This window comes from Folsomia candida, unplaced genomic scaffold (genome assembly GCF_002217175.1).
Source record: "Folsomia candida strain VU population unplaced genomic scaffold, ASM221717v1 Fcan01_Sc017, whole genome shotgun sequence".
Lineage (NCBI taxonomy): Eukaryota > Metazoa > Arthropoda > Collembola > Entomobryomorpha > Isotomidae > Folsomia > Folsomia candida.
The window spans coordinates 2,229,135-2,252,539 of record NW_019091209.1 but is presented as its reverse complement, the minus strand read 5'-3'; the positions used below and the strand labels follow the sequence as shown (position 1 = coordinate 2,252,539).

Here is a 23,405-nt window from a genome sequence, read left to right as displayed (position 1 = left end):
AGTTATGCGGTAAAACCGCGGAAAAGAACTATTTTTTAACACTAAGTACGTTATATCCCACGATTATGCCCATTAAAAGTCGAATTTTGGATATCCCGCCATAGCTCAAAAACCAGGTCGATTTCGAATAAGTTGTAAATAGGAGAAATCTAAGGTGGGCCATTCCAAAGACGGTCCCACTTTGCTTCGGTCGCTAGAATGTAACATCTTGGCTGTAGTATTGGTAAGAAATTTGCAGCCGAAATTCCGAAAATTTTCAAAGCTTTGAACTTAGCGCCAGACACAAGCTGCATTTCGAAAAATGGTTTATGAGAGGAAATACCACATAGCTCTGAGGAATAATTATCTAGTTGCAATATCTTCAAAAAGTCAATCTTGTTCATGCTACCCTTGTCAGAATGACACGACCCGAAAATCGACATTTTGAATTTTCGCGCCAAAAGGAGGCATGATATGAAAAAAATTTCCGACTAAAATTTGTAGCTATTCCACCTGTGGATATAACCCTGTCGCTGGTTTTTTTTAATCTTTGGCCTAAATCATTTACGGTGGTATTTAGTGTTATTTTGTAAAACAAAACGTTTTGGTGCATATTTCAAAAACGTTTCAAAATTTCGAAAAACGGTATGCGTGCCCTATACCTAGATTTGGGAGACGGTCATAAAGTTCTTTTACCTTATCTTTCTATCTTGTAAGGTTTCGCCACACGAGCATTTTTATTTAACATTGGAGTGTCTGCTGACATACTATACCTTTCATATACACATCCAGCAAGTGAACGTGGATAGAAAAAATAGAAAAACAACACAACGACGACTGCAATAATATCTTGTCCTCAGTTCACCACTTTTCTTTTTCTTTACGTAACAATTCTAACCGAGTCAGGAAAGTGTGTATGCCTTGGTGAAGACTTTTCAGTTACACAATCAGAAAAGTTGATAGTTTACTACGTTTGTTGGTTGGTGGAAGGATGGAAATCGTCTTTCTTAACGACATCCATTTCCATCCTGACTGGAGGAAGGATGGATTCACTTCACTCCTATTAAGAAACGTGTTACGGAACTTGCTTTCCCAACATGAAATGAAACGATGATGATGATGATGATAATGAGGCAAATCATTATATTTTTCTCGTCACTGGTTGGTAACAGTGAAGAGAGTATTCTTGTCTTTTAATCGTAACGGACTTGAACTCCATGTGTGCTTTTTGCAGTTGGTTTCCTTCCATGAAAGAAGATCTGGAGCTAAAAAATCATAAAAAACTCAAAACATGAATGCTTATGTAGGAAAATTTCGAAAAAGTTTGAATTTTCACAAAATTTTGCATACTCAAGCACCTTCTCGACCAGAATAAGTCAAAAGAAATATAATACTTATACTTGTAAACACTGCAAAGATCTGGAGCTCAGAAATCAAAACACGAATGTCTTCGTATGAAATTTCTTAAAAATTTGAATTTTCACAAAATTCGAATCATCTTCTCCAGCAGAACAATAAGAACCGAGATAATATTCATACTTGTTGTAAACACTGCTCAAATTAGCATCCTAAAATTTGTGCATGTCTGCCTATCCATGATTTTTTTACAACCAAAAATGAACCCATGATTCACATGATGCAACGCAATGCAACCCTCTCTCTGTGAATTTGAATCACTAAAAACCACCCAACATTGGACAACATCCTGTCAAAAATTGCTTTCACAGTTGAGTAGAAGTTGACGAAGCTGAACAAGTTTCGTTCGTTTCCCAAAATGAAGAAGCAGCTCACGGAAAATGAGAATATTCACTCGTCTCAAATTTTATATTTATTACTTCTCAGCAAAAGATTGAGCAACTTGTAGAAGAAAAAAAAACTTTTTAAAAACTTTTTGTTCCATACTTTCCTTTTCAGGTGAGCAGGAGCAGCAGCACGTGTGCAATGCAGCATTCGAGGAGTAAAATTATCATGACCATGAAAATGAGGACCCCGTTTTAAAAAAGGACATTAATTGTTCTCGCTCGTCGAGCAGTGGCCGCGGAAGCCGTGGGGACATTAACATTGTAGGGCCGGGTTTATATAAGATGGGGAGATGATGTCGACATCGAACAACCGTGGGGACATTGCCCTTCCGCGGCCACTGTTCTCGAGTGTGTCAGAACAATACAAATAGTGAGAGAGAAAAAAATAAAAGTTGCTGGGTAGAAGATATCTATTTGTAGGGAGGGATGCTATTTATCTATATCCGTAGTATAGACCTGTTTATTTGGATGTGGATGGATGGGGAAGATAGCTCTCTGCTCCCTGCAGCCGCTTCCGGTTTTTTGCATTTGGCCACAATGCATGCTGCTGCTGCTGCTTTCATTTCATTCATTGTTTATTGAAGTGTGTCAGTCAGAAGCCCTGCTCCATTTCCAAGTCTGAAGAAGAAGAAGAAGGTGTGTGTGCGTTGGGTTCAAAAGACGTTAACAGTCGTAGTGATCTCTTTTAAGTCATCTGCTGCTGCTGCTGCTACTGTTTGTAGAACTGGAGGAGGACCAAGTTGTACGTAGTGGAAATGGTCCGTTGGTTGGGTTGTGACACCTGCCTGCCTGTTATGATGGCCTTTCTAATCTATGCTGAGAAGAGGTTGAGACCGATTTCCTATCATTGTTCGAATGACAATAATACAAGTTTTGGAATAATGCAATAACCTTCACCTTTGATGAGATGAAATGTGATGGAAAGTGTGATGTGTGTGTACTGTGTATGCAGATTATTTGGTTCAGTACTTAAGTGGTCTAGATGCATATTTAAATTTTAATATGCAAATGAGGAGACTAATGTGGTTGGTTATTACAATAATTTGATGGAAATGCATACTCGTAGGAAACAGTGAGAACCCTGGTTCGTAAACTAAGATGCTTTTGTGGCACGAACTAGGAAATAGGAAGGAGCGTATTTTAGAGGTCCTTTGAAGTTTATTACTATCTTTACCCTTCCCCTCCCTTCAAACTCAAAGGGTTTGTGGAAACAGATGTTGGTTAGTTTTTGAAAAAAGAAAAAAAGTGGTGGCAAAATGTCCCAAGATTCAGTTATGTTTGGTTGCAATGAGGGGATTGCACATGGTTTATATGACAATGATTTTACACTATTTCAAATATCTAACTAATACTCTGACCGTTTATTGGATCTTGAACTCAATTCGGAGTTTATATAGGTGAATTAGAATCCGAAGAAGATATATTTCGAAATAAAATTAGGTCTACGTGTTTGAAATTTCCTTAAATTCTTCTACCACAGACTGCATCAATGTGTTGAAATTAGTGGGACTTTTCTAATTTCTTCCTCAAGGATTCTGGCATTTCTGGTGGTGGGGGTCGTGGGAGACCTATTAAAAAGACATGCATTTTAATACTTTTCTATCGAAATTTTTTGCATTAAATTGTTTTCGTCACTCACCGAAACCAACTTTCACAGCATCATAGATGAACCACTGAGCGGCAGTTAAGGTACCAATCATAATGATCCTAGCAGTAAGTCCCTTCCATAGACCAGCGAATCCCAACTCCTTCACAACTGAGGATGCGGTAGCTCCCTTCTTCTGGTTCAATTTAGACACCACGGTATCAGCGGGATGGGAGACGATGGCGCAGAAAACTCCAGCAATGTAACCGGCGGTGAAGGTTACGACGAGCTGTTCGCCCTTTGTGCACTCTGCTCTAGGCTTTGGTACAGCATACCTGTAAATATATAATTTTAAAAGTTAGTTTTTCTTATATCGTAAAAATTGAATTCATTACTGATTTTTTTATTAATATGAAATTACTTGTATAAGAGTTCGACGGTTCTCTCAAAGCAAGCAAACTTCATCATTGTGTATGGAATTTGTCGCATCCATAAAGGAACAAGTGACTTGTAGAAGCCGTTCAATCCTTCTTGTTGATAGATAATTGGAGCACCTTCACGTAGAGTGCTGACAAATCCGGGCATCGTTTGAATTCGGACCTATGTATCAATGATAATGAAAATTTACATTAAAATGAGAGGAATATTTCAACTGTGACAATAATTATTAGTAAAATTATTCTCGTGTAGTTCGAGTGTCCCCAAAAAGAACAATTCTCCCTCAATAAAAGCTTTCTGCTTACACAGAAACTGTGAGTTCGAGTTAGTTCTTGAAGGGGAAGCAAAGTATTTTCGCACACTTATGACTCATTCATTCCCCACCGCTTGGAGACTGGATCTAAGGAGCGTGCTAAGTAACTTGTCAGAAACTAATCTGTATTTTTACTCACTTTAACGGCTTCCATTGGACTCAGGGCAATGTCAGCGAAAAATTCAGCCGAGGCAGATGCAGCCAAGTAGAGCGATGTTCTCCACAAGTATGAATTCTCCTCTCCCAGCATTCCAGAGTAGACGACCTTAAACAGTTCATAAAAGCCAAATTTGCACAATCCTTGCATTGAATAGCCAATGAAGGTGGGTGCCCATCCCTTGGCCAAGCCTCGAGCGCCATCCTCTTTCACGGTGACCTTTAATGAAAAAAATAAACTTGAATTACTTTCACCACTAAAAACTCATACAATCATTAAAAAATCGTATCCAAAACATACTCTGAATCCATTGAAAATGTTCTTGTACTTGTCAGGGTTCACTTGAAGCCGGCACTTGACCAAGTCCAACGGTACGACGGCGGTGTGGGTAAATCCGCAAGAAATAGCACCCCCAAGACCACACAGAGCATAGTACTTCATGGATCCATACTCACAAGAATATTGCTCTGCAAAACAAAATTAATTCAAACTCTATCAAAAATCCTGGATAAAACTGTGCTCATATTTAACTCCTTACCAGTGGCTGCAGCAGCAAAAGCAATATTTCTCGATGGGATAACCGTCGATTTTGGCAAGGACAGCTCGGCATTGTTGCTGCTGCTGCACTTGGCAACTTGAAACGGGTTGAAGAAGGGGTTCTGCTTGGCAGCGTCAAATAAATTTTCAATCATCTTGCTAATTTACTGGAAAAATAAAATATTTTTTTGTCGTAAATCACAAAGTTAACCACACAAAGTACAGTTGGCAAGTATGCTTCTAGCGTAATAAGACTGGTGGTGTGGGTTTCTTATTCCGGAGCTATTTTGAGACATTCGGAACTGAACTTTCACATGCAATTTTGCACCACCACCAGAAGCACCACTACGACACGATATAGGTTAGTGGGGAACAGCAGTAGCAGCAGAATGTACCAAATGTACTGTACTAATGCCTTTAGTTAAAAAATCTCGTCATATTTATCCATAGGAGAGGAGGAAGCGGTTATTGGCACGCCTTGTCACGTGGAGATCACGATCATGGACATTCGAACGGTCTATGATGCAATTAAACTTAACTAACAACCCGCTCAACAACTCTCGATTATGCAATCTATGTATCTGCGTAAAGCAACAACCCTGCCGTGTATTTAATCAATTGCTAATTTGTCGATGGATTGGTTATTGGTTTGTCTATGCTATTCTACTCGCTAAACAAATGCAAATGAAAGTAGGACATGAACTCATGTGTCCTTTATCATACGTTTTTAAGTCACGTGCTAGACGACAGCAATTGACGTCCGGTTTTTCTATATGACGTACCAACCATTCATTAACTATATATGAATTAACACCTTATTACAGATGCAAATCAGAAGTACATTTACTTTTACAACTACAAATTGCAAATTTTTACCAAAAAACAGCTATTTTCACACGGATCTTGCAATTCTCTAGCTACTTTCTTTAACCCTCATGCCCCTAAATATCTAATCCTTTAATAAACCTCGGCTTAAACAAAGATTATCTCAAGATTAAATTAATACTTTAAACCCTTTAATAAAATCTTTAAAACGACACGGCCACAAACGCCGGTCGGCCCTGGAGATTTGTAACGATAACCGTGACTGGGGTAGCTTATCGAGCCGAGGAAGAAGAAGGTTATCGAGAAAATGTGTGCTTACCTGGAATTGGTGGAGTGGTTATCTGGGAGAAGAGAATTTAGCCCGGCCTACCTGCTCAAGATGGAGAAGAGAAAAGAAGGATTGCCTGCACTGCAGAAACGTGAGATTTGCCTTGCCAGCCAACTGATATAAAGTGGCTCTGGACTGTCAATTGGGCATGTCCCCACCACCGGTCCCCCTCCAGATGGGGCCCCACGACGCTCACAAAAAGACAAAGCAATCTCAACGTCCCCCAGAAAAAAGGGTTAATAAGCAGTTATTAAGCAGTTGAAGATGATCATTTTTTACCCGTATTTCACTTACGCTGTTACACACGCTTTTTGTAAAAGTTTAATAAAGCCAAAGTGTCCATGTGATGATTGACTTTAGTGTTGGAACGATTAACTGATTTTAATAAGTGAGTATTTAGTACGATAAAATTTGCATAATCATTTTCATATCTTGGGATAGGACATCTTCTTAAGTCCGACTTCCGGTACAATTCCGGTTTTTTTGCTAAGACGCAATAGTTAGTTTTAGGAATTTTTTAAAGAAAAAATCTGAAATTTTATATTTTTTGGATTTATAGATTGCGTAGATTTGCTGCCATTACATAACTTTCCGATATTTTATGTATACTCAATCTGTATTTTTTCTTATAATGGAACGAGATTTATCGCAGTAAAAATATATAAAGATTGTGGTAATGTATAAAAAACTTAAATTTTCAATACGCATTATATCCTTTGGGGTTTAATTAAAACCAGTTTTAAGGAGAAAATGAGGAAAAAAATAAAATCGACGTTAACGTCATACAATAAAAAATGTTAATAAATATGTTAATATGTTAATTCTTCATTTGCAGATTTCTAATTGGAAAGTAAAGTTTCTTACGTACGATTCCTCATAATTTTACCATGTTCCGTCCAAGTGATGCCGGTGGAGGTGATGTCAAATTATTTTTGTAATTAGAAATTTCACGCTTCTGAATGAAGTTAAAATAAAATCTTTTTTAGATGGTGAAGATGAACAATCGATAAGTAACAGAATTAAGAGTCACGTTGCGGCATTTGTTATGCTGGTCGTGCTCTTCCGAACAGGTAATTAATACAAATTCATATTTATGACAAAAAAGATGCAATTTAAAATAGTGAGAAGAACCATGTAAATTTTTTATGAAACAAGTTTTTTGTAAACGATGAGCAAAAATCTCGAGTGAGACGAAGATTTCTTGTTGAAATTAGTGAGACAATTAATATGTCTACATGCACAATTATGGTGAAACAGGGTTTCACTATTTGATAAAATCTCATAAATTCTGGAATTGCAGATTACAATTACTGAACAAGAGTTTTCAAAAATTATTAAAACCATTGAGCAAGAACATATTTACACAAGAATAGTTTAACTAAATAATAATTGTGCATAATTCGGGACAATTTGCCCATGAAAATTTATGACATGAACATTTCTTTCTCCATTTTAAACAAAAAATTTACCCTAAACTTGAATGATAAAGTGCAAATGAAACCTTAATAAAAAATAATTTACTATTTCTATAAATTTTTACTCTTATGCTTTTCTATTTTACAGCCAAGGTAGTCGTTGATCGTGCCGGGTACGGTTTTCCCAGCTAATTACAATCCCCCCCCCCCCACGCCATCAACTACAAAAAATGCCAGCAGAAGAACTGAATCGTACGCCAACTCTACATGCAGAACAATATTTATATACTTACTTACTAAATATTTAAATAAATAAATGCATCATAACCACCACCCAGATTTTTACATTGTTCAATAAAATATCATTTTTATTGTAAATTGATAAATGTGTAAATTGTAGGAGCACAAGATTGAAATAAAACATGATCCTTCTTATACTTTATATCGGCTCCAGCACACGTTTATTATGTTGATGGATTCACATTACTTTTAACACAAATAGTTAATATCTATGTATAACATTATTTATATAATTAATCGACTCGTTCTTCTCTCCTCCGTACAAAAGGATTGATGATTAAATGTATAGTAACTTGTCCTCGTTTTTTTCCGCAATATTTTGTCAATAACTTAGGTTAGAAGTAGTTAGTTTTTTTATCAATTAACGACGATCGGTACTAAATATAGTACAATATAGTTCATATATATATCGCGTCGCTGGCCTTAAATATAGATTTTTTTATCCATTAAATGAGTGACATAGGCTTTTTTCTCTTCTTCATAATCAGACGAGCAATAATAATAATTGATGAATACTTTCTTCCGACAGCTTTATTTTGTGTGTATTTTGGGGGGAAGGGGGTCATAATGAGATTGGTTCCCTTATTGCTCGTGGGTGGGAGGTTTATCTATCTACATAATGTCGCCGTACTTATCATGTGGGTGTGTCTTATCGAATAATATTTATTATGGGGTTGGTTTTGGTTTCCGGCAGGAGAGGAAGTCTCAGTTTTGCGACAGGGTTGCAAAAATCCTTCCTTTTCAGAAATTTTGTCCCCGTTTGCTCCCTTCCTCCCCTCTCCGATCTCGTCATAATAAAGTAATGCTCTAAACACATTCATGACTCAAATGCAATTCCACATCATTTAATATCTTATCTTGGTAAAATAAATACTTTTCAGGACATTATAATGCACAAATGATATTATGATTATAAAACGACTGTATTATGGCTATACAGTAGTAATTATGTAGTGGTGGTAGTGTGCAGGAGTAGTTAGTTAGTTAGTTAGTAGTTATTTAGTCTGTAGTTTGGTGTCGTAATAATAATAAGGAGTATACTAATAATATGTAATTGATGAGAACAAACTCGTTATTATTGAATAAATACTCTGCGACGAGCCTGCACACTTGTGATCCGTGGAGGTAACGACGCAGCATTTTTTTACATACAAGACCCATAAATATAACAAGTAAGTAATTAATTATTCAATAATTAACAAAATAATAATCATAATAATATACTAGTTGTATAGTCATAATAATAATTCATTTCACTAGTGTTTGCTTGCTTTGCTCGCTGGGTCGGCATGTTGTTTTGTTGAGGGCATAGCATAATTAATCATATAACGGAAGTCTCAGGACAAGTCAAGTCTCTCTGCACCGAGGAACGAGGAGGAGAAACTGACTTAATTACATGGTAAGAATAACAACTACGCATCATACTCGCACTAATTTTACAAGATAAATAACAATGAAAAATTAATCAGAGGCTATAATAGAATAACATCATCTTGTGTACTAACTACGCCACGACGGCATCGTTGAGAAGGACATTATAGGTAGGTTAGGTAAGTAAACGGTTGGGGTTCTGTAGCATTTAATGGATGGGTGGGTGTAGCTGTACATTAAAAAAAGTTTAAAGTGGGTAGTTTGGTTGAGAGACTGGCTAAAAAATAAAACCTACCACCACCACAAACCAACCAACTAGCCAAGCAACCACCATGAGGTTGACTAAAAATTTATAATTAATAATTCATAATAATTGTAATAATAATAGTTGATTTATTTCAGAAGGCGTGTCAAGAGAGAGAGAAAAAGAGAGAATACCTTCGAATCATTCGGACATATTAGTTCATCTTGTCCGAGAAATAACAAAGAGTGGTAAATAAAACACTCGTCTAAAAAAGGACAGGCAGGGGTACTAACAAACAACGTAATAATTCATAATAATGCTCAGACCATGTGTAGTAGTAGCATACGGCATAATAATTGATAAAAATAACAATCAAAATAATCATAATAACAATATAATAATGATCTCATCATCGTAGTAGTAGTAGTAGAAGAGTTCAGACTTTAATTATAATCCCATAATCATCATTAAAAATTTACTATTATTACTTAATTTGCTTATATATATTGCACATGATCTGCTATATATTCGTTCGTACACGCCTTTTTTCCTTATATAATCGATAGTAAAAAGTTTTTGCCGTTTTGTTTTTTTCAATGAGTTCGAGTGTGATAATTGATTTCCTAAATTTTAAAATCCTATGTAATAATCGCAATATGTGTGTACCAACATGTTTGAATAGGTTAGCTTATTACATGAATGTGCATATTAAAAGTATAGCCTACCCCCAGCTTATAAAGTATTGGCTGTGATGGCGACCGACTGACGGCGGTCTGGAGGCTGGAATGTCGTCTCCCCTCCGCCTCCTCCTCCTCTTGAATCATGAGAGGGGGAGGAGGAGGACGAGATGTATGTTTGTATAGATAGGTAGAGTAGTGTGTTGAACGGGTTTATGTCGTCTTCTTTTTTTATCAACAATACTGAGTTTTGTCCACTGCATCAGAGATCACAAAGGCGCACACGAGGGTTCTTCGTCTGACCGCTCAGGTGGTGAGTTCATTATACACTACACTATATGACTAATTTCTTTTAGCTAACTCCCTACACAACCACTCAAACATCACAAAATCCGCAACAAGCAGACCCAAACATCAACAACAAGATGATGAGACTGGGCTGAAACTTAGTGAGGTACACACAATAATTTTCTAGTAGTTAAATTATATGCTTATGTTAAGTTATCTGTAAGGAAGTCTTTGGCCTTCGATCAGTAACACTCTATAGCATCACTCTGGGTGTCACAACTGATCCACGTACTTGGACAACTGTTCCTGCGGCGTGAGAACAGAGTCGTCCGGTACCAACTGCGGTGAATGTAGGATGTCCAATTGCGGCGTCCCCGACCCACCACCTACAGGATGAGGTGATTGCGACGTAGGTGGGTGCGGTCTGGGTGATGGTGTGGGCATTGCTCGAGGCGATGCGCTAGGCCCAGAAACCGGGGTGGGGGGACCCATTGGAGAGGAGACTGGCGCCGGTCTTCCGCCAAATCGTTGCGATTGCAGAGATGCGTTTCCCATTTGAACGTTTGGATTCCCAATCTGTGCCATTGGTGACATCTGAGATTGAAGTTGTGACTGAAGAGTAGTCTGTTGAGACCCCATTTGATTCGGCATCGTCGGATTCATATTACCAGCCATCTGAGACATGTTCGGGTTCCCACCGATCTGATTAGCTCCAAGTTGGTTCGGTTGTGAGTAGAGGAACTGCTGAGTAGCTTGGGGCTGAGCACCATTGTTTCCTAACGATTGCTGCGGCGGACCTTGTTGTTGCTGCTGTTGTTGTTGTCTCATCAACATTTGTTGCTGTTGTTGACGCATCCAAGCAGGCTGCTGTTGTTGTTGTTGTTGTTGCTGCTGCTGTTGTGGATTACCCATCATTTGTGGATGCTGTTGTTGTTGCATTTGAGGATGTGGCATTCCATGTTGATGACCCATTGCAACATTTTGTGTCCCCATACCACCTTTATACAGAAGGAAAGAAGAGAATTTAGTATTTAAAAACGATATGCAAAATAACCCAAGTCAACCAATTGACTTTGAAATTAATCATATAAGACCATACTTACCTGGGTGTTGAATTAAATTATGTTGAGGCTGTTGCTGTTGTTGATTCATCACCGGGGACATCATTGGTTGACCTGCTTGGCCTTGCTGCACATTCTGCTGTTGTTGTTGCTGCTGCTGCTGTTGCTGTTGTTGTTGCTGCTGCTGCTGTTGTTGCTGTTGTTGCTGTTGTTGACGATGCCGTATGAATGCAGTCATTAGTTGAGGGTTTGACTTGAGTATTTGTAAAACTTGTTGCTGTTGCTCTGGCGTGGCAGGAGATCGGAGAGTTTGGAGAAGTTGATGTAACAGCACTTGACCTTGACCGCCTTGATTAACTGGGCCTCCTTGCTGTGGTCCAACTGGTCTCACTTGCTGATTGGCCATGCTCATACCTAAAAAATGACAATGAGTAAATTAATTGCATTCGTTCATAAATTTTCATTCATTTATTAAATCTAGATTTATATTTGGCTTACCTTGTTGAGGTTGAGCTTGGTTTGGAGGTTGAGGCGAGTTTTGCTGTGGACCTTGCTGCTGCTGCTGTTGTTGTTGTTGCTGCTGCTGCTGTTGTTGCTGTTGCATCATCATATTGGCCTGTTGTGGTTGCATAGAGTTGTTCATGGGTCGGGCAGGAGACATTCCCGGATAGCGGTTTTGCATTTGGTCTATTCCCGGTAGACCGGGGTGCCGAACTTGTGGTTGTTGACCGACTGGCGCATTGGGCGGTCTTTGAGGACCTCGGAACCCAACGTTTGTAACCTGGTTTCCAGGAGAAGGCATCATGTGCTGTTGCTGTTGATGAGGAGGCGTTTGATGGTTGGGCTGAGTAGGAGGCACGACTGGAATTCCGGTGGGGGCAATTGCTTGCGCGTGCTGTCGAGCTACTTCTTCTTGTACTTGTCTGGCCGCCTTAAAAACATAAACAATGGTTTGTTATGCATAATTCCATAACTTATCAAGTTATTAGGATAGGTAATAAGTATGTATGTATTATAAGCGGGATTTTATTTCAGTTATACTATGAGTATGACATCAATTACTCTGTTAACTTACTTGTAAAGCTGCCAAAGGCGCTCCGCTCGCAGGCTTTCCTCCTCCCATTGATTGCATTCCAGGAGTCATAGGGCTTCCCATCGTCTACAATTTTTTCATTCAGCATAATTAGTAAACATGTTTAATTAATTAACGTGAATAACAATAGGTCGTACCTGAGGTACAGTTGGAGCTGGCCGAGGAGGTGCGGCTACAGCAGGGGTTGGTGTGGAAGGTGCTGCTGACCCTCCTCCTCCCATCATTTGCATCATTTGCATCCTGCGACGCAAAAGTTGATTTTGCTGGAGTCGCTGATGAGCTTGTTGTTGTTTCAACTTGTGCTTAATGTTGGCGCAGAAGGGGACGGTGCACTTGGTCTCGACACAGTGCTTCGCATGGAGGCAGCAGAGTGCGATGAGCTGCTTGCAGATTGGACAACCTCCATTGGTCTTTCGCTTACAGACCTAAAAGAGAAAGAGAGTCATGTAATAAGCTTATTATTTTTGTTACCCAAACATATACACACAAATACATAATTGCATATGTAAGTATAGTGTAGTAATTTGTATAAGATTTAATTACCTTGGCATGAGCAACAACTCGCTTCATTTTGTGGCACGATGGCAATCGACAGTTGGCATCTCGACATTGACAAGCATGAACAAGACTCTGGATACATCGCTGAATGGACAACTTTCTGGCTTCTTGTGGATTGGATTTGTTTTCAGGAGAAGAACTGGAACCGTCATCGAGGTCCAAGCCAAGTTTGTCCATTTTGTGAGGATGGCCAGCCTTCTGGTAACATCCAACACAGAGATCGAAATCGTCACAGACGGTACAGTGATATCTAGAAAATTCGAAAAACCGAGTCAGCTAATGCAGGAGAAGTGATTATATAACGTTTTCAACAGACATTTCGGCGTACCTCGTTTCCACGTGATTCTTGCAGTTGTTACAAGTATACACGAATCGGTCTTGTCCTTGGTTGTGAAGCTCGTACAACATCGACATGCTTGAATACTTTGCTCTTCGTAAAGACGAGAACTCGTAATGTTTATCACGAGCCATGGTTAAAAAGGCATCGCGACCATCCATTAAGTCACACTGGATAAATGGATCCGGATCTTGAATTGGCTAAAATAACGAAACGAAATTAACATTATTAGTTAAATACTTTACTTGAGGGTAATATAAGAAATGTCCGATCTGGCGATTTCTGACGATCATGAGTGACATTATTAAATGGAGAGATTTACTAAATGGCGTAAATTTATTAGAATTAAAATATAGTTACTAACTTTGAGCTCTTATATTGTGAACTACTCGTTGCAAAGACGTGCAATTTACAAGGATAAAATTTAAGTAAATGAAATAGATTATCAATTTGAATATAATTGGGGTACTTGCTTTTCAGAGAAATAAAAATTGTTTTCTTGTGGAATTCCACGCGTTAATTGATTTTAAATTTCAATATTCTTAAAAATCCCTTTTAGGAAGATAATAAGAAAGATAATTCTACTTGGCCGTGTGCTTGTCTTTGTCTTTCTCTCGTGGGATTCCACGCGTCACTAACATTAAGGAGCCCGCTGACAGTAAGAGGCGTGTTATACTTACAGTATGTAGATAGTGCAATTTGCATTTACGCTTATCAGAATGTAAATGACTTACCCCAAGAGAAGCCGCAGACTGAGCTGAATGAAGTCGTATGACAAAGAATACTTCCTTATGCTTTTCCATCGTTGCAAAGATTTTGGTGGACAAATCGTTCCCAGTCTGAGGTGCATTTGACTTTTTGTTGTTCTTACGCTGATTGGCTTTTGATTTGTTTGACTTTTTAGCCTTCTTCTGTCCCTTCTTCTTGCCATCCGCAGTAACTTCAACTTCCTCCTGAAATCAAAATAAGAAATGATTAGTGATAATTGAGGCTATGATTATCATTATAAAAAATTGCGACATTTACACTTACGCTGACACTCGTCGCGGCCGCTGCAGCGGCGGCGGCTTCGGCTGCTTCAGCCTGTCTTCGTTTTTCTTCTTCCTCTTGGTCCAACTCTTTGATTGATTCTTCTAAGACGTTGGGCCAAAAGTCTCCCTCAAAGTAAGGTAGTTCAGCTGCTGAGGCCAAGTTATCCTCCATCGCTTGTTTTAAAATGTCCTGAGAAAATTTAAATAATATATATTAGATACATAACAAAAATAACAAGAGCAGAATATTGGAGAGAGCAACTTACTTTATAGTCCAACACAATCCTCTCAATAATTCCCTTGTCCAACATCTTTTTGTACCATTCTTGTAACCGCTTGGGCTTTGGTATCTTCTGTTCTGGAGGGTGACAATGGAATATGTAGTCATCGCCTTCGGATGGAGGACATGCCCAAATATGAGCCATTGTGTAACCCAATTGCTTGACATATTCTAAATATCCTAGTAATATTTCATGATACACCGCAGTTCGGAATTGACGAGGCCTAAAAAAGTGAATCGAGTCGAGATAAGCAATGTACACTCTTCGCGTGTTGGGCGTCGGACATTCGGAGCCGTATTCTTGTACATGCATTCCAAAGAAGCACACGTCCGTTCCATCAATCTCTTCAAAGGCGAACAATGCCTTGGCTCTGTAATTTAGAAAAAACACATGCATTTTTATAGGATCAAGTAATGTGTAAAGATGCTTTTGAAAATTATAAATAGAGAGATAGGACATACTTGTAGGGAAACGTTTCGCATAGTTCTCCTATTTCTACGAAGCGACCCTTCATTCCAGCTTTCACTTCGACGATCTTTTCCGACGAGGAGACCACTCTTATGCAAACTTCGCCAGCTCCAGCTTCCTTTTTCTTCAAGAAGTTGTTCACTCTTGTTTCAATATAGGTTCCTAATTTGGTAGTTGGTAATCGTTTGGCCGTGAATTTGTTATCTTTACGTTTCGTATTTTTCGCTTTCAGACAATTATCACAAGTAAACCTGCAATCGCATCACACAAAACAATTACAATAAGTTCACAGAACCAAATTTTCTTAGCTTTTGAAAACTCTAATTGTTAGCAAATAACAACTCACCCTTGCGGCCATATACAATCCAAATGCAAGACGCATATTTGATGTAATTTTCTACCGCACTCCTGACATTCAACAAAGGGCTCTAACTCAAGATGGTCGTTCTTCATCTCAACAAACTGCTCCTTCTTGATAGAACTGATGATAACACATAATATAAAAATTAGACCTCTTCCTTAAGTCTAATATTTCATACAATATTTGTGTATCAAAATTATCAAACACTTACGCTTGCGCCGCTGTCGGATCATCGCCCAGATTAACTGTGTCGCCTGGAATCTCACTGAAACACTTCTGGCAATAGGTGTACCTACAGAATATAAAGAGTTGAAATAAACTATTAACTCCCAATGCCCATAAAAATAAAAATAAATGTTCCTGCTTACCTGTTTTGATACGAATAGTACTTAGCGTCTCTTGGAATCGTACACAATTGCTTCCCATAACAGCACAAGGTCTGAGGATTGAAGGTATATTTATGGCCACAACAATATCCCAAACTCTGCATGACTGGGTCGATTTCAGCCTCAAAGACTTCAGCTAACTGTTAAGTTGAATAAAATGAAAATATTAATACAAATCTATTTTATCTTTCTGGAATAAATATTTAATTGTTTTTTAAACAAAATCCTTACTTTTGTACAGTAGCGATATACTCTTGAGGTTTTACGATTGTAGAGCCACGCATTGTCAAACATTAGCCAAACGTCGTCCACGTATTCCCAGGGGTCAGTGTACTTTCCACTCTCCAGCTTTCTTCTGATGGTTGAGAGATCCATTGGTTTTTTTATTATGTCAAAATAGTCAGGAATACCCAAAGCCTAGAGATGTCAAGGTAATAATAATAATTATTAGTTCTACTTCTTCAAATTAGCACATGTTAATCTCCTTATCAACTTACCTGAGGGTCAACTGGCTGTTTGAAAGGCAAGGATTCAGGGTCTTGTCGATTAAGCTTTTCTAAACTTGGCAAAAGCGCTTCTTTCAACTGGACTTGATCAAACACTGCGTCAAATATAAAATCATTAATATTGAATACAAATTGCACTGCTTGCATATTAATTTGCATAAATAACTTACGGCACTTCTTCTTCTTATCGGATGAGGAATTGACTGAAGGTACAGGAGCGGGTGATGGGAGTGGATTTGTTGACGTTGCAGGGGTCGAGGGGGGTTCAGCCTTAGCAATTGATGTGTCCATTGATTCAGCCGTGCTCGTCGTAGACACCGGACTACACGTCTCTTCCTTGATCTCTTCTGAAATAATGAAATACAAGTTGAAAATCAGATAATCACTTGTCGCCACGCATCATCATCACCACGCTTCGAGATGCGTGGTGAGGTATCTCGGAATGTATTCCAACAACCAATCACGAATAAGCTGCCCAAGTAGGCAGGTGTCCCTTCAGCTGAGTTTACAGGGCTGCTTGTAACTAGTAATATAGATAAAGAAAATATATAGGGCTACTTACTTTTCACGGCTATTGGATGATCCACAGACATGGAAGAAGAGTCATCATTCTCAGACCTCTCAGCCGGATAAATCTCTCCGTTAGACTCGTGCTTCCCTTCCGACCTCTCCTCTTTCAAAGATATCGGAAGGTTTCGAATGTCTGGTTTCACATCATTGTCAAGTTGACTACTATCTGCTACCGAGCTGGGAGGTTGTGGCACAGACATCATCGCATCAAAGTCCCCGTTCATTGTTAAGCTACTATTGACTTGTCGCTGAGATTGTTGCGGAGTTGAAGGCTGGCTGGGTGATTGTTTCAGCATGTCGAAACCTCCACCACTACCACCACCACTCGTCAGGGATCCTTGTTGCTGCTGCTGCGACACTCCATGCGACTGATTTTGCTGGTGTGGAAACATGGAAAAGGGCGTAGATGAGGGGCCGTTATTGGTAGACATCAAATTACTATTGGGTGAAGGTTGCGGTTGCGAGAGGGTGTTATTATTTCCAGACGTTGGAATGGGCAGAGAAGATGGTAGCGTAGGCATGGGCAATCGGTTTATATTATTTGGGTTTGAATTTCGAATCGCCGCCGATTGTGGAGGGACGTTCGGAGGACGTGACATTGCCTGACCGCCTGGTGGGATGGTCGGTCTTACGTTTGGCTGCTGTGGTTGGCTCGCCTGAGCGGCTTGCAGTTCTTTGCGCCTTTGTCTCTTTTCTTCCAACTCTTTCTGGATCTTGTAGATTTTCTCTGCCAAGAAGTGATAGTATTCGGATCTTGAGCTCGCCATTTCGTACATGTCACCCTCAACCTTCTTAGCGTAAGCGACCAGATTGCACATTCGCCTGTCGAGCATAGCAGCCGGGTCGGGAGATGGAAATATTGCTTGTACCCTAAAAAAATAATGGCCAGACAAAATTTGTAAACAATGCAATCCTTTGAATTCGTAATACTTTCTACAATATGCAAAAACTAAGCAAGTGAGAAAATGAGTCGTCCTTACAGTTTATGAACCAGGTGATTCCTGAGATCCGGATTAATGGACTGGTGCCACTCCTTTGTTCCTTGGACAGGGGCCGCAGTGATACCAGAAGTACTCGTGGCTGGATGGACGCCTTGTCCGTCCAGTCCCAATACAGCATTTGGGTTACCCCCGAGGGGAAACAACGATGGAGAGTTTGCACTGGAGTCCCCAACGCTTGGGGGTTGAGGCGAAGCAGATGGAAGTCTTGGCGAGGGTGCTGACTGTGCCACGGGGGTGGGTTGAGGGGGTTGTTGCTGTTGCTGTTGTTGCTGCTGCTGCTGTTGTTGTTGCTGCTGCTGTTGCTGTTGTTGTTGCTGTGGGGGTACTTGAGGGCGAAGCGGTGGTCTAAGTGGTTGGGCTGTACCAACATTAGTACTTCCAATTGGTGGACATGGGATCCCTGCAAACCCGAGACAGAAATTAACTAATCATCAGTATCAAATATCAAAACCACTAAAATAACAAGACGGATAAGTGAGGAATGAAATGGTTGATGATGGAAATGTTCCAAGAGACATGAGGATTGAGACATTATGATAAAAACGAATATATGTAACTCAAGTCTAAACTAGGAATAGTTTATGTGCTACTTGGATAAGAAGTGTGTATGTACTTTGTAAACAAGTACTTGTAGTTGTATATTTTTCTACATAGTCATTTCACCCAGTCAGATATGGTACCATCACACCCCATCATTTTAAATCCAAGTATTAGCGGGAGGCGGAAGGTAGAGGTTTCTGCTTCTGCTTGCCTCGTGCAAGGCAGCCGAGCAAGAAGAGGATCGATGTTGCAAGGAGCGAGAGAAGCTGGACTTCGTAGGGAGACAGGTAGCTTGACCAAAAGGGTACCACTACCTGTCACTGTAAACTGATAGGCAGGAGGAGGAGGAGGATGGTGGGTGTGGTTTACTATCAACTAAGCGAAAATAATAAGAAGAACATTGACAAGCTCTTACCCAGTGCATCATAAGCCCGGCGCACTTCTGAGGATGGGAGTGCCGAAGCAGCCGTTGCTGCAGGATTATTTTGAGGTTGTGGTGCTCCTGATACTTGGGGTACTTGATTAGGCTGACTTGGATTGACTCGATTGCGGTCAGCTTGTTTGAGCGGAAGGCAGACAGGACAGTCGGATCGCGTACAATGTTTCCAATGCGATATGATTTGACGAGAGGATGAACAGTGAGTGACCGTGCAAGCTCTTCCGGCCTGGCAGTGAGTCATGTGCGTCAACACATTCTTCATGGTCCGGCAATGCGGAAGGGCACACTGGAAAATTAACAACTTGGTCAGTAAGTTCATATTTTTTTGACAATACAAACGAATAATATATAAAGATAAGAACTTTGCTTCTGCACGGAACGACTGAGGGTCATTTTTTAGTATTGTGTGCATTTTAGGCTCATAAATTAAACTTTTATGCATGCAAGATCATTTTTTTCTTCACACGGTCATAATGCAATGGTGGTTCTTTAGTTAAACAGGGAGAAGGGGAGAAAGATAGCAAGCAATAATAATAAATCATTCATCTTACATCTTTTGGTCTCGTTTCACCATTTGCAGCCTGACTTTCCCGTCTCTGACACTTGTGTGCATGCAGGAGCAGGACAAGTTGTTGTTGGATGAGTTTTCGCTTTTCCGGATCTGCATTTGCCGGTTGAGATTGCTGAAGAGTTTGTTGTTGATTATTATTGACTGGTAGTTGCAAAACATTGTTGATAGGCTGTTGTGGAACGACTTGGTTCTGAGCGTTGACCCCAGTTTGCATCATAGGAATACCATTATTGACGGTGTTTGGAGTCATTGAAGCGCTGGGGGTCGTGTTGACCATGGTGTTTGTAGCCATTGACGGGATACCAGAAGGGACACCACCACCACCACTTAACTGAGAAGGTTGCTGACCAGGGGGCATTGCAGATGAGACGACCACGTTTGGGGGTGGGTTAGGGATAAAGTCGTCTACAGGATATCTTGGAGGAGGCTGCATTGGTGGAGCTTGGTTCATTCCCGGCTGTGGCTGCAACATTCGTTGTATTGCTCCCTGTTGGCCCCCACCACTAAAGTTGTAGGACATATTCATGTTGGGAGCCTGGACAGAATTAAAAAAGAGGATCGTTCTTATTTTCATGACATGAGCAATAATTAGTACAAGAAAGAAACTCGTAAAAGAAACAGGAAAAACTTACCTGGTGACGTTGGCCCATGTTCGGCGATAGATTATTGGTTTGAGCCCTAATACCTCGTTGCATTAATGGACCGTTGGGAACCATCTTCCCCATTATCATGTTGTTATTCATAGCTGGTTGCTTATTAAGGATTACATTCTTAGCTCCACCAGGACCAGGAATCATCATCCCCTAAAAAAATAGAAAAGATTAGCATATTTAGCACACTCGCTTGTTATTCACAAATCCTCCACAATAATCTCTCAACTTGTCGAAAAATAGGATTATCATCATCACGGCAAGACTTACCCGAATAAGTTGATGTTGTGGCGGATGAGGCTGAGATTCTCCATTTTGCATGGGGAACTTTGCCTGTGGGGGATTTTGTACATTCTGCGACGACCCCATCATAATATTTTGTTGCTGCGGAGCTTGGGGTGCCTGTGCTTGATTTGAAGCAATGTTTGTATCCAAGTTTGGCCATGAATTCGGAAGTAAATCCAATTCATCGGGAAGATGCTTCTCTAAGTCGAAATCAGTCCGGAACACGTCTGCAAAGATAGAAAAGAAACACAAAGGATGAAACATCGTGGCGAAATTTGGCATAAAGTTTCAAAACCATAAAAATCTCTCATTTATCATTATAAATCTAAACGAATCTTAATAAAGCTTGAAAAAGACGTGCTGCAAACACAAAACTAACTTTAAATCGAAACTTGTTACTATATTTGAAAATTTGAATTCATAAAAACATCACGTGTAAATATTTACGTCATTTTAACGTTTTTACAAAAAATCTTCCCCTGAATTACAATCAATCAAACAAACTCCGACACACCGGTGTCGGAAAACTATAAAAAAGCAACAATTTTTCTAAACTGCTCGAAACAATCGCTTCATATTCACTTGTCCTTTTCACACATGGCTCGCTTGACGCTGACCTTGTCAACATCAAGCCACCGGTTCAAGTGACATTGTCCATTGCACAATTTTCCGACCCCAAACATGTGCTTATCTAACCCAAAAAATTTACTCTCTCCACAGAAAACAACTTTCACCGCGGGCGAATCATCTATTTACCTGAGCCGGGGTTATCATTTGGCGACGTTAACGTATCATTCAGCCTGGGCCGCTTGTTAGGCGGCCCATCAATGGGATCAGCCATTTCTCACTTAAAACACATGACCTGTCGTCACCCACCGTGAAGACGATTTATTTAATACTTTGCAAGTATAAATAACTGACGAACTGCTACAGGACACTTGGTCGAAGTCGAAATTATCCACGTATGAAGAACATAAACGTTTTTCATCTCCCATTTAGCACCATGATCACATGGTCTCTAATGGAAATAAGAAAATGATGATAACCACTAAAAAAACACTTATATTTTTCACAAGTTAACTATACTTTTTCCAAAACTTATTCCCCTCTTATTTTTTTTATTAAGGAACACCTCGACTTAAGAAAATTATTTTTCTCCCTCCCTACTGCTCCTCCTCCCCCTCATCGGCATGATAACTTGGTGGGATAAGGTCGTACCAGAATTTTTTTTATACTTTTCATCCCTCTTCATAAAATGACTTGGACTTTATTATTTTTGTTTTACTCTCTTTACAGTGTCATTTATACGGATTGGGATTTACTACAGTGTTGGGGTAGAGAGGCTATTTACTCTCTGGTTAAAGAAGAATTTGCCACTTAAACAACCACGAAAGGGAAAACAAATGTAGACAAAACTTTCTGGGAGGACAGCCGCGCCCACTTTCGCCCCACTTATCGTCTTAAGACCAACTTTAGGCAAAAATGTAAGGGTCGTCGGGCCCGAAAATTTCCAGAAATATTGTAAAAAACGTTTGCAAATTCTCACAACAATTAGACTGACTACTTCGGGCCAAAAAACCAAAATGGCGTATGTAAAGACTCTTTCTTAGCCTCGCTTGGAACCAGTGTTGGGATTGGCCAGGTGTTCAGAATCGGCCCCTGGTTGCAACTCGCCTGCTTATTCGCTTCTCCGAACGGGAAGCCCAATCACAACGCGGCAAACGCCACCCTCACGGCGTGCGTGCCAATGGCATCGGCATGTTGGCAGGTTCCCTCCACCTTCTCCACCTTATCCGCGCCACGTCGCCCTTCAGCTCGCAAGGCATGCCCAGCTTGGGGCATGGGCATCGTGTAAATTCTGTCGTGACGAGAGAGATCGTCACCCCAGGAGAAACTTTGCCCCCTGAGGGAACCTCCGTAGATTGTGTGGTGGCTTCATCCCCAAAATTCTCCGGGAACAGGGGCCCCCTCAATCTTCTCGCGGGGCAGAGGTCAATGACCTTCCCTTCTCCGAGGGAACTGGGACCCCACCGCGGTCGAGAATCATGTCCCTTTGTAAAAGTCCACACTTACTGCACGACTACACTCGGTATTCACCAACTAAACCAATGTCATGGTCCTCCGTACCACAAGAGACGTAAGATCAAGTAACTTTTAGTGAGACGTCTTCCTCCCCCGGCGGCGGAAGGCAGCAAGAAGCGCGAGGAAAGTGAAATACCTGGAGGGAGGGGGGAAGGAAGAAGATGACGACGGGGGACGGTTTTCCGGGGGGATGAAGAAGCCGGAGGGAGGACGAAGACGACAACGACAACGCCGGTTGGATGGGGCCTCCCTCCTCGCTGGCTGGAAGACTGACGAACTGACTCCTCTCCGTGCGGAGACGTGTCAGTTACTGCTGCGACGACTAAAAGTTTAGTACATCCATCATCACCATCATTACGAAGGTTACGAAAGGAGGAGGAGGTGTACGAAAAAACTTTACATTTTGAGAAAAATTCTTCAGCCTCAGCCTCGCTCCTCGTGTTGAGGCGAAGAATCTCATCTCGTCCGATCAAATGAATGACATTCTTGACATTCTTGTCAATATTATCTTGTGCATAATTTAATATGACAATTTACATGTCTCAACATTTTGCTACTTATCCACCACGTGTAGTGTATGTATAAATAATTAGCATATTATTAGCAATGTAGGAGAGAAAGTTTGCCCGTTAAATAAAAGGAAGAATGAATTGCATAATAATAATAATATTTATCTCACCACGACGACCACCACCGTCGTGTCACTTTTGGTTTCTATTTATTACAGAAAACATAAACATGACAGTGACTGAGACCCCGTTTTTATGACTTGGTTTTCTTTCATGAAAGTCGATGTGTACGTGCTGTATTGTTGTTTATTTATTATTCACTTGCTAATAATAAGAATAACGGGTCGGCGAGTTCATTCAATTATTTATGCATTATTTACACAAGTTGTTCCCATACAGTGGGCAGACACCACATTT

General features: G+C 40.2%; 2 protein-coding genes and 3 long non-coding RNA genes across 6 annotated transcripts; 3 read left to right on the top strand and 2 right to left on the bottom strand.

The window, feature by feature from the left end:
• Positions 1-3,119: 3,119 nt before the first annotated feature.
• On the bottom strand, positions 3,120-6,094 carry LOC110856755 (phosphate carrier protein, mitochondrial). The gene is made up of 7 exons (XM_022105295.2): positions 5,956-6,094; positions 4,813-4,978; positions 4,575-4,741; positions 4,257-4,493; positions 3,788-3,966; positions 3,421-3,701; positions 3,120-3,349 (listed from the first exon to the last, which is right to left on the bottom strand). The coding sequence occupies exons 2-7, from the start codon at positions 4,964-4,966 to the stop codon at positions 3,282-3,284; spliced, it is 1,086 nt and encodes a 361-aa protein (XP_021960987.1). The 5' UTR covers positions 4,967-4,978; positions 5,956-6,094; the 3' UTR covers positions 3,120-3,281.
• A 111-nt stretch (positions 6,095-6,205) lies between these two features.
• On the top strand, positions 6,206-7,821 carry LOC110856757. The gene is made up of 4 exons (XR_002548600.2): positions 6,206-6,352; positions 6,800-6,879; positions 6,951-7,034; positions 7,528-7,821. It is a non-coding gene; the product is annotated as an uncharacterized LOC110856757 (long non-coding RNA).
• Positions 7,822-8,508: 687 nt separating this feature from the next.
• On the bottom strand, positions 8,509-22,641 carry LOC110856754 (histone acetyltransferase p300). 2 transcript variants are annotated; one of them, XM_035857494.1, is made up of 24 exons: positions 21,154-22,641; positions 20,383-20,624; positions 20,095-20,265; positions 19,443-19,997; positions 18,868-19,177; positions 17,892-18,312; positions 16,904-17,781; positions 16,512-16,688; positions 16,333-16,436; positions 16,067-16,252; positions 15,818-15,975; positions 15,661-15,741; positions 15,435-15,569; positions 15,082-15,339; positions 14,606-14,990; positions 14,341-14,529; positions 14,043-14,261; positions 13,288-13,508; positions 12,957-13,221; positions 12,551-12,838; positions 12,396-12,479; positions 11,819-12,251; positions 11,363-11,734; positions 8,509-11,257 (listed from the first exon to the last, which is right to left on the bottom strand). In XM_035857494.1, the coding sequence occupies exons 1-24, from the start codon at positions 21,236-21,238 to the stop codon at positions 10,533-10,535; spliced, it is 6,942 nt and encodes a 2,313-aa protein (XP_035713387.1). In that variant the 5' UTR covers positions 21,239-22,641; the 3' UTR covers positions 8,509-10,532. The 2 variants fall into 2 exon arrangements, with proteins under 2 accessions (XP_035713387.1, XP_021960986.1); XM_022105294.2 differs by having other exon boundaries at positions 13,300-13,508.
• Positions 13,072-13,815, top strand: LOC118437935. Its single transcript, XR_004836490.1, has 2 exons — positions 13,072-13,209; positions 13,286-13,815. It is a non-coding gene; the product is annotated as an uncharacterized LOC118437935 (long non-coding RNA).
• Positions 22,350-23,146, top strand: LOC118437936. The gene is made up of 2 exons (XR_004836491.1): positions 22,350-22,486; positions 22,556-23,146. It is a non-coding gene; the product is annotated as an uncharacterized LOC118437936 (long non-coding RNA).
• Positions 23,147-23,405: the final 259 nt, after the last annotated feature.

Coding starts and splice junctions, on each gene's coding strand:
- LOC110856755 (XM_022105295.2), bottom strand. CDS start 4,966: ATGATTGAAAATTTATTTGACGCTGCCAAGCAGAACCCCTTCTTCAAC. Junction 4,742..4,812: donor TTTTGCTGCTGCAGCCACTG/GTAAGGAGTTAA, acceptor TTTGTTTTGCAG/AGCAATATTCTTGTGAGTAT. Junction 4,494..4,574: donor ACATTTTCAATGGATTCAGA/GTATGTTTTGGA, acceptor TTTTCATTAAAG/GTCACCGTGAAAGAGGATGG.
- LOC110856754 (XM_035857494.1), bottom strand. CDS start 21,238: ATGGCTGATCCCATTGATGGGCCGCCTAACAAGCGGCCCAGGCTGAAT. Junction 15,570..15,660: donor GATCCGACAGCGGCGCAAGC/GTAAGTGTTTGA, acceptor TGTTATCATCAG/TTCTATCAAGAAGGAGCAGT. Junction 12,839..12,956: donor GAGTTGTTGCTCATGCCAAG/GTAATTAAATCT, acceptor TTTCTCTTTTAG/GTCTGTAAGCGAAAGACCAA.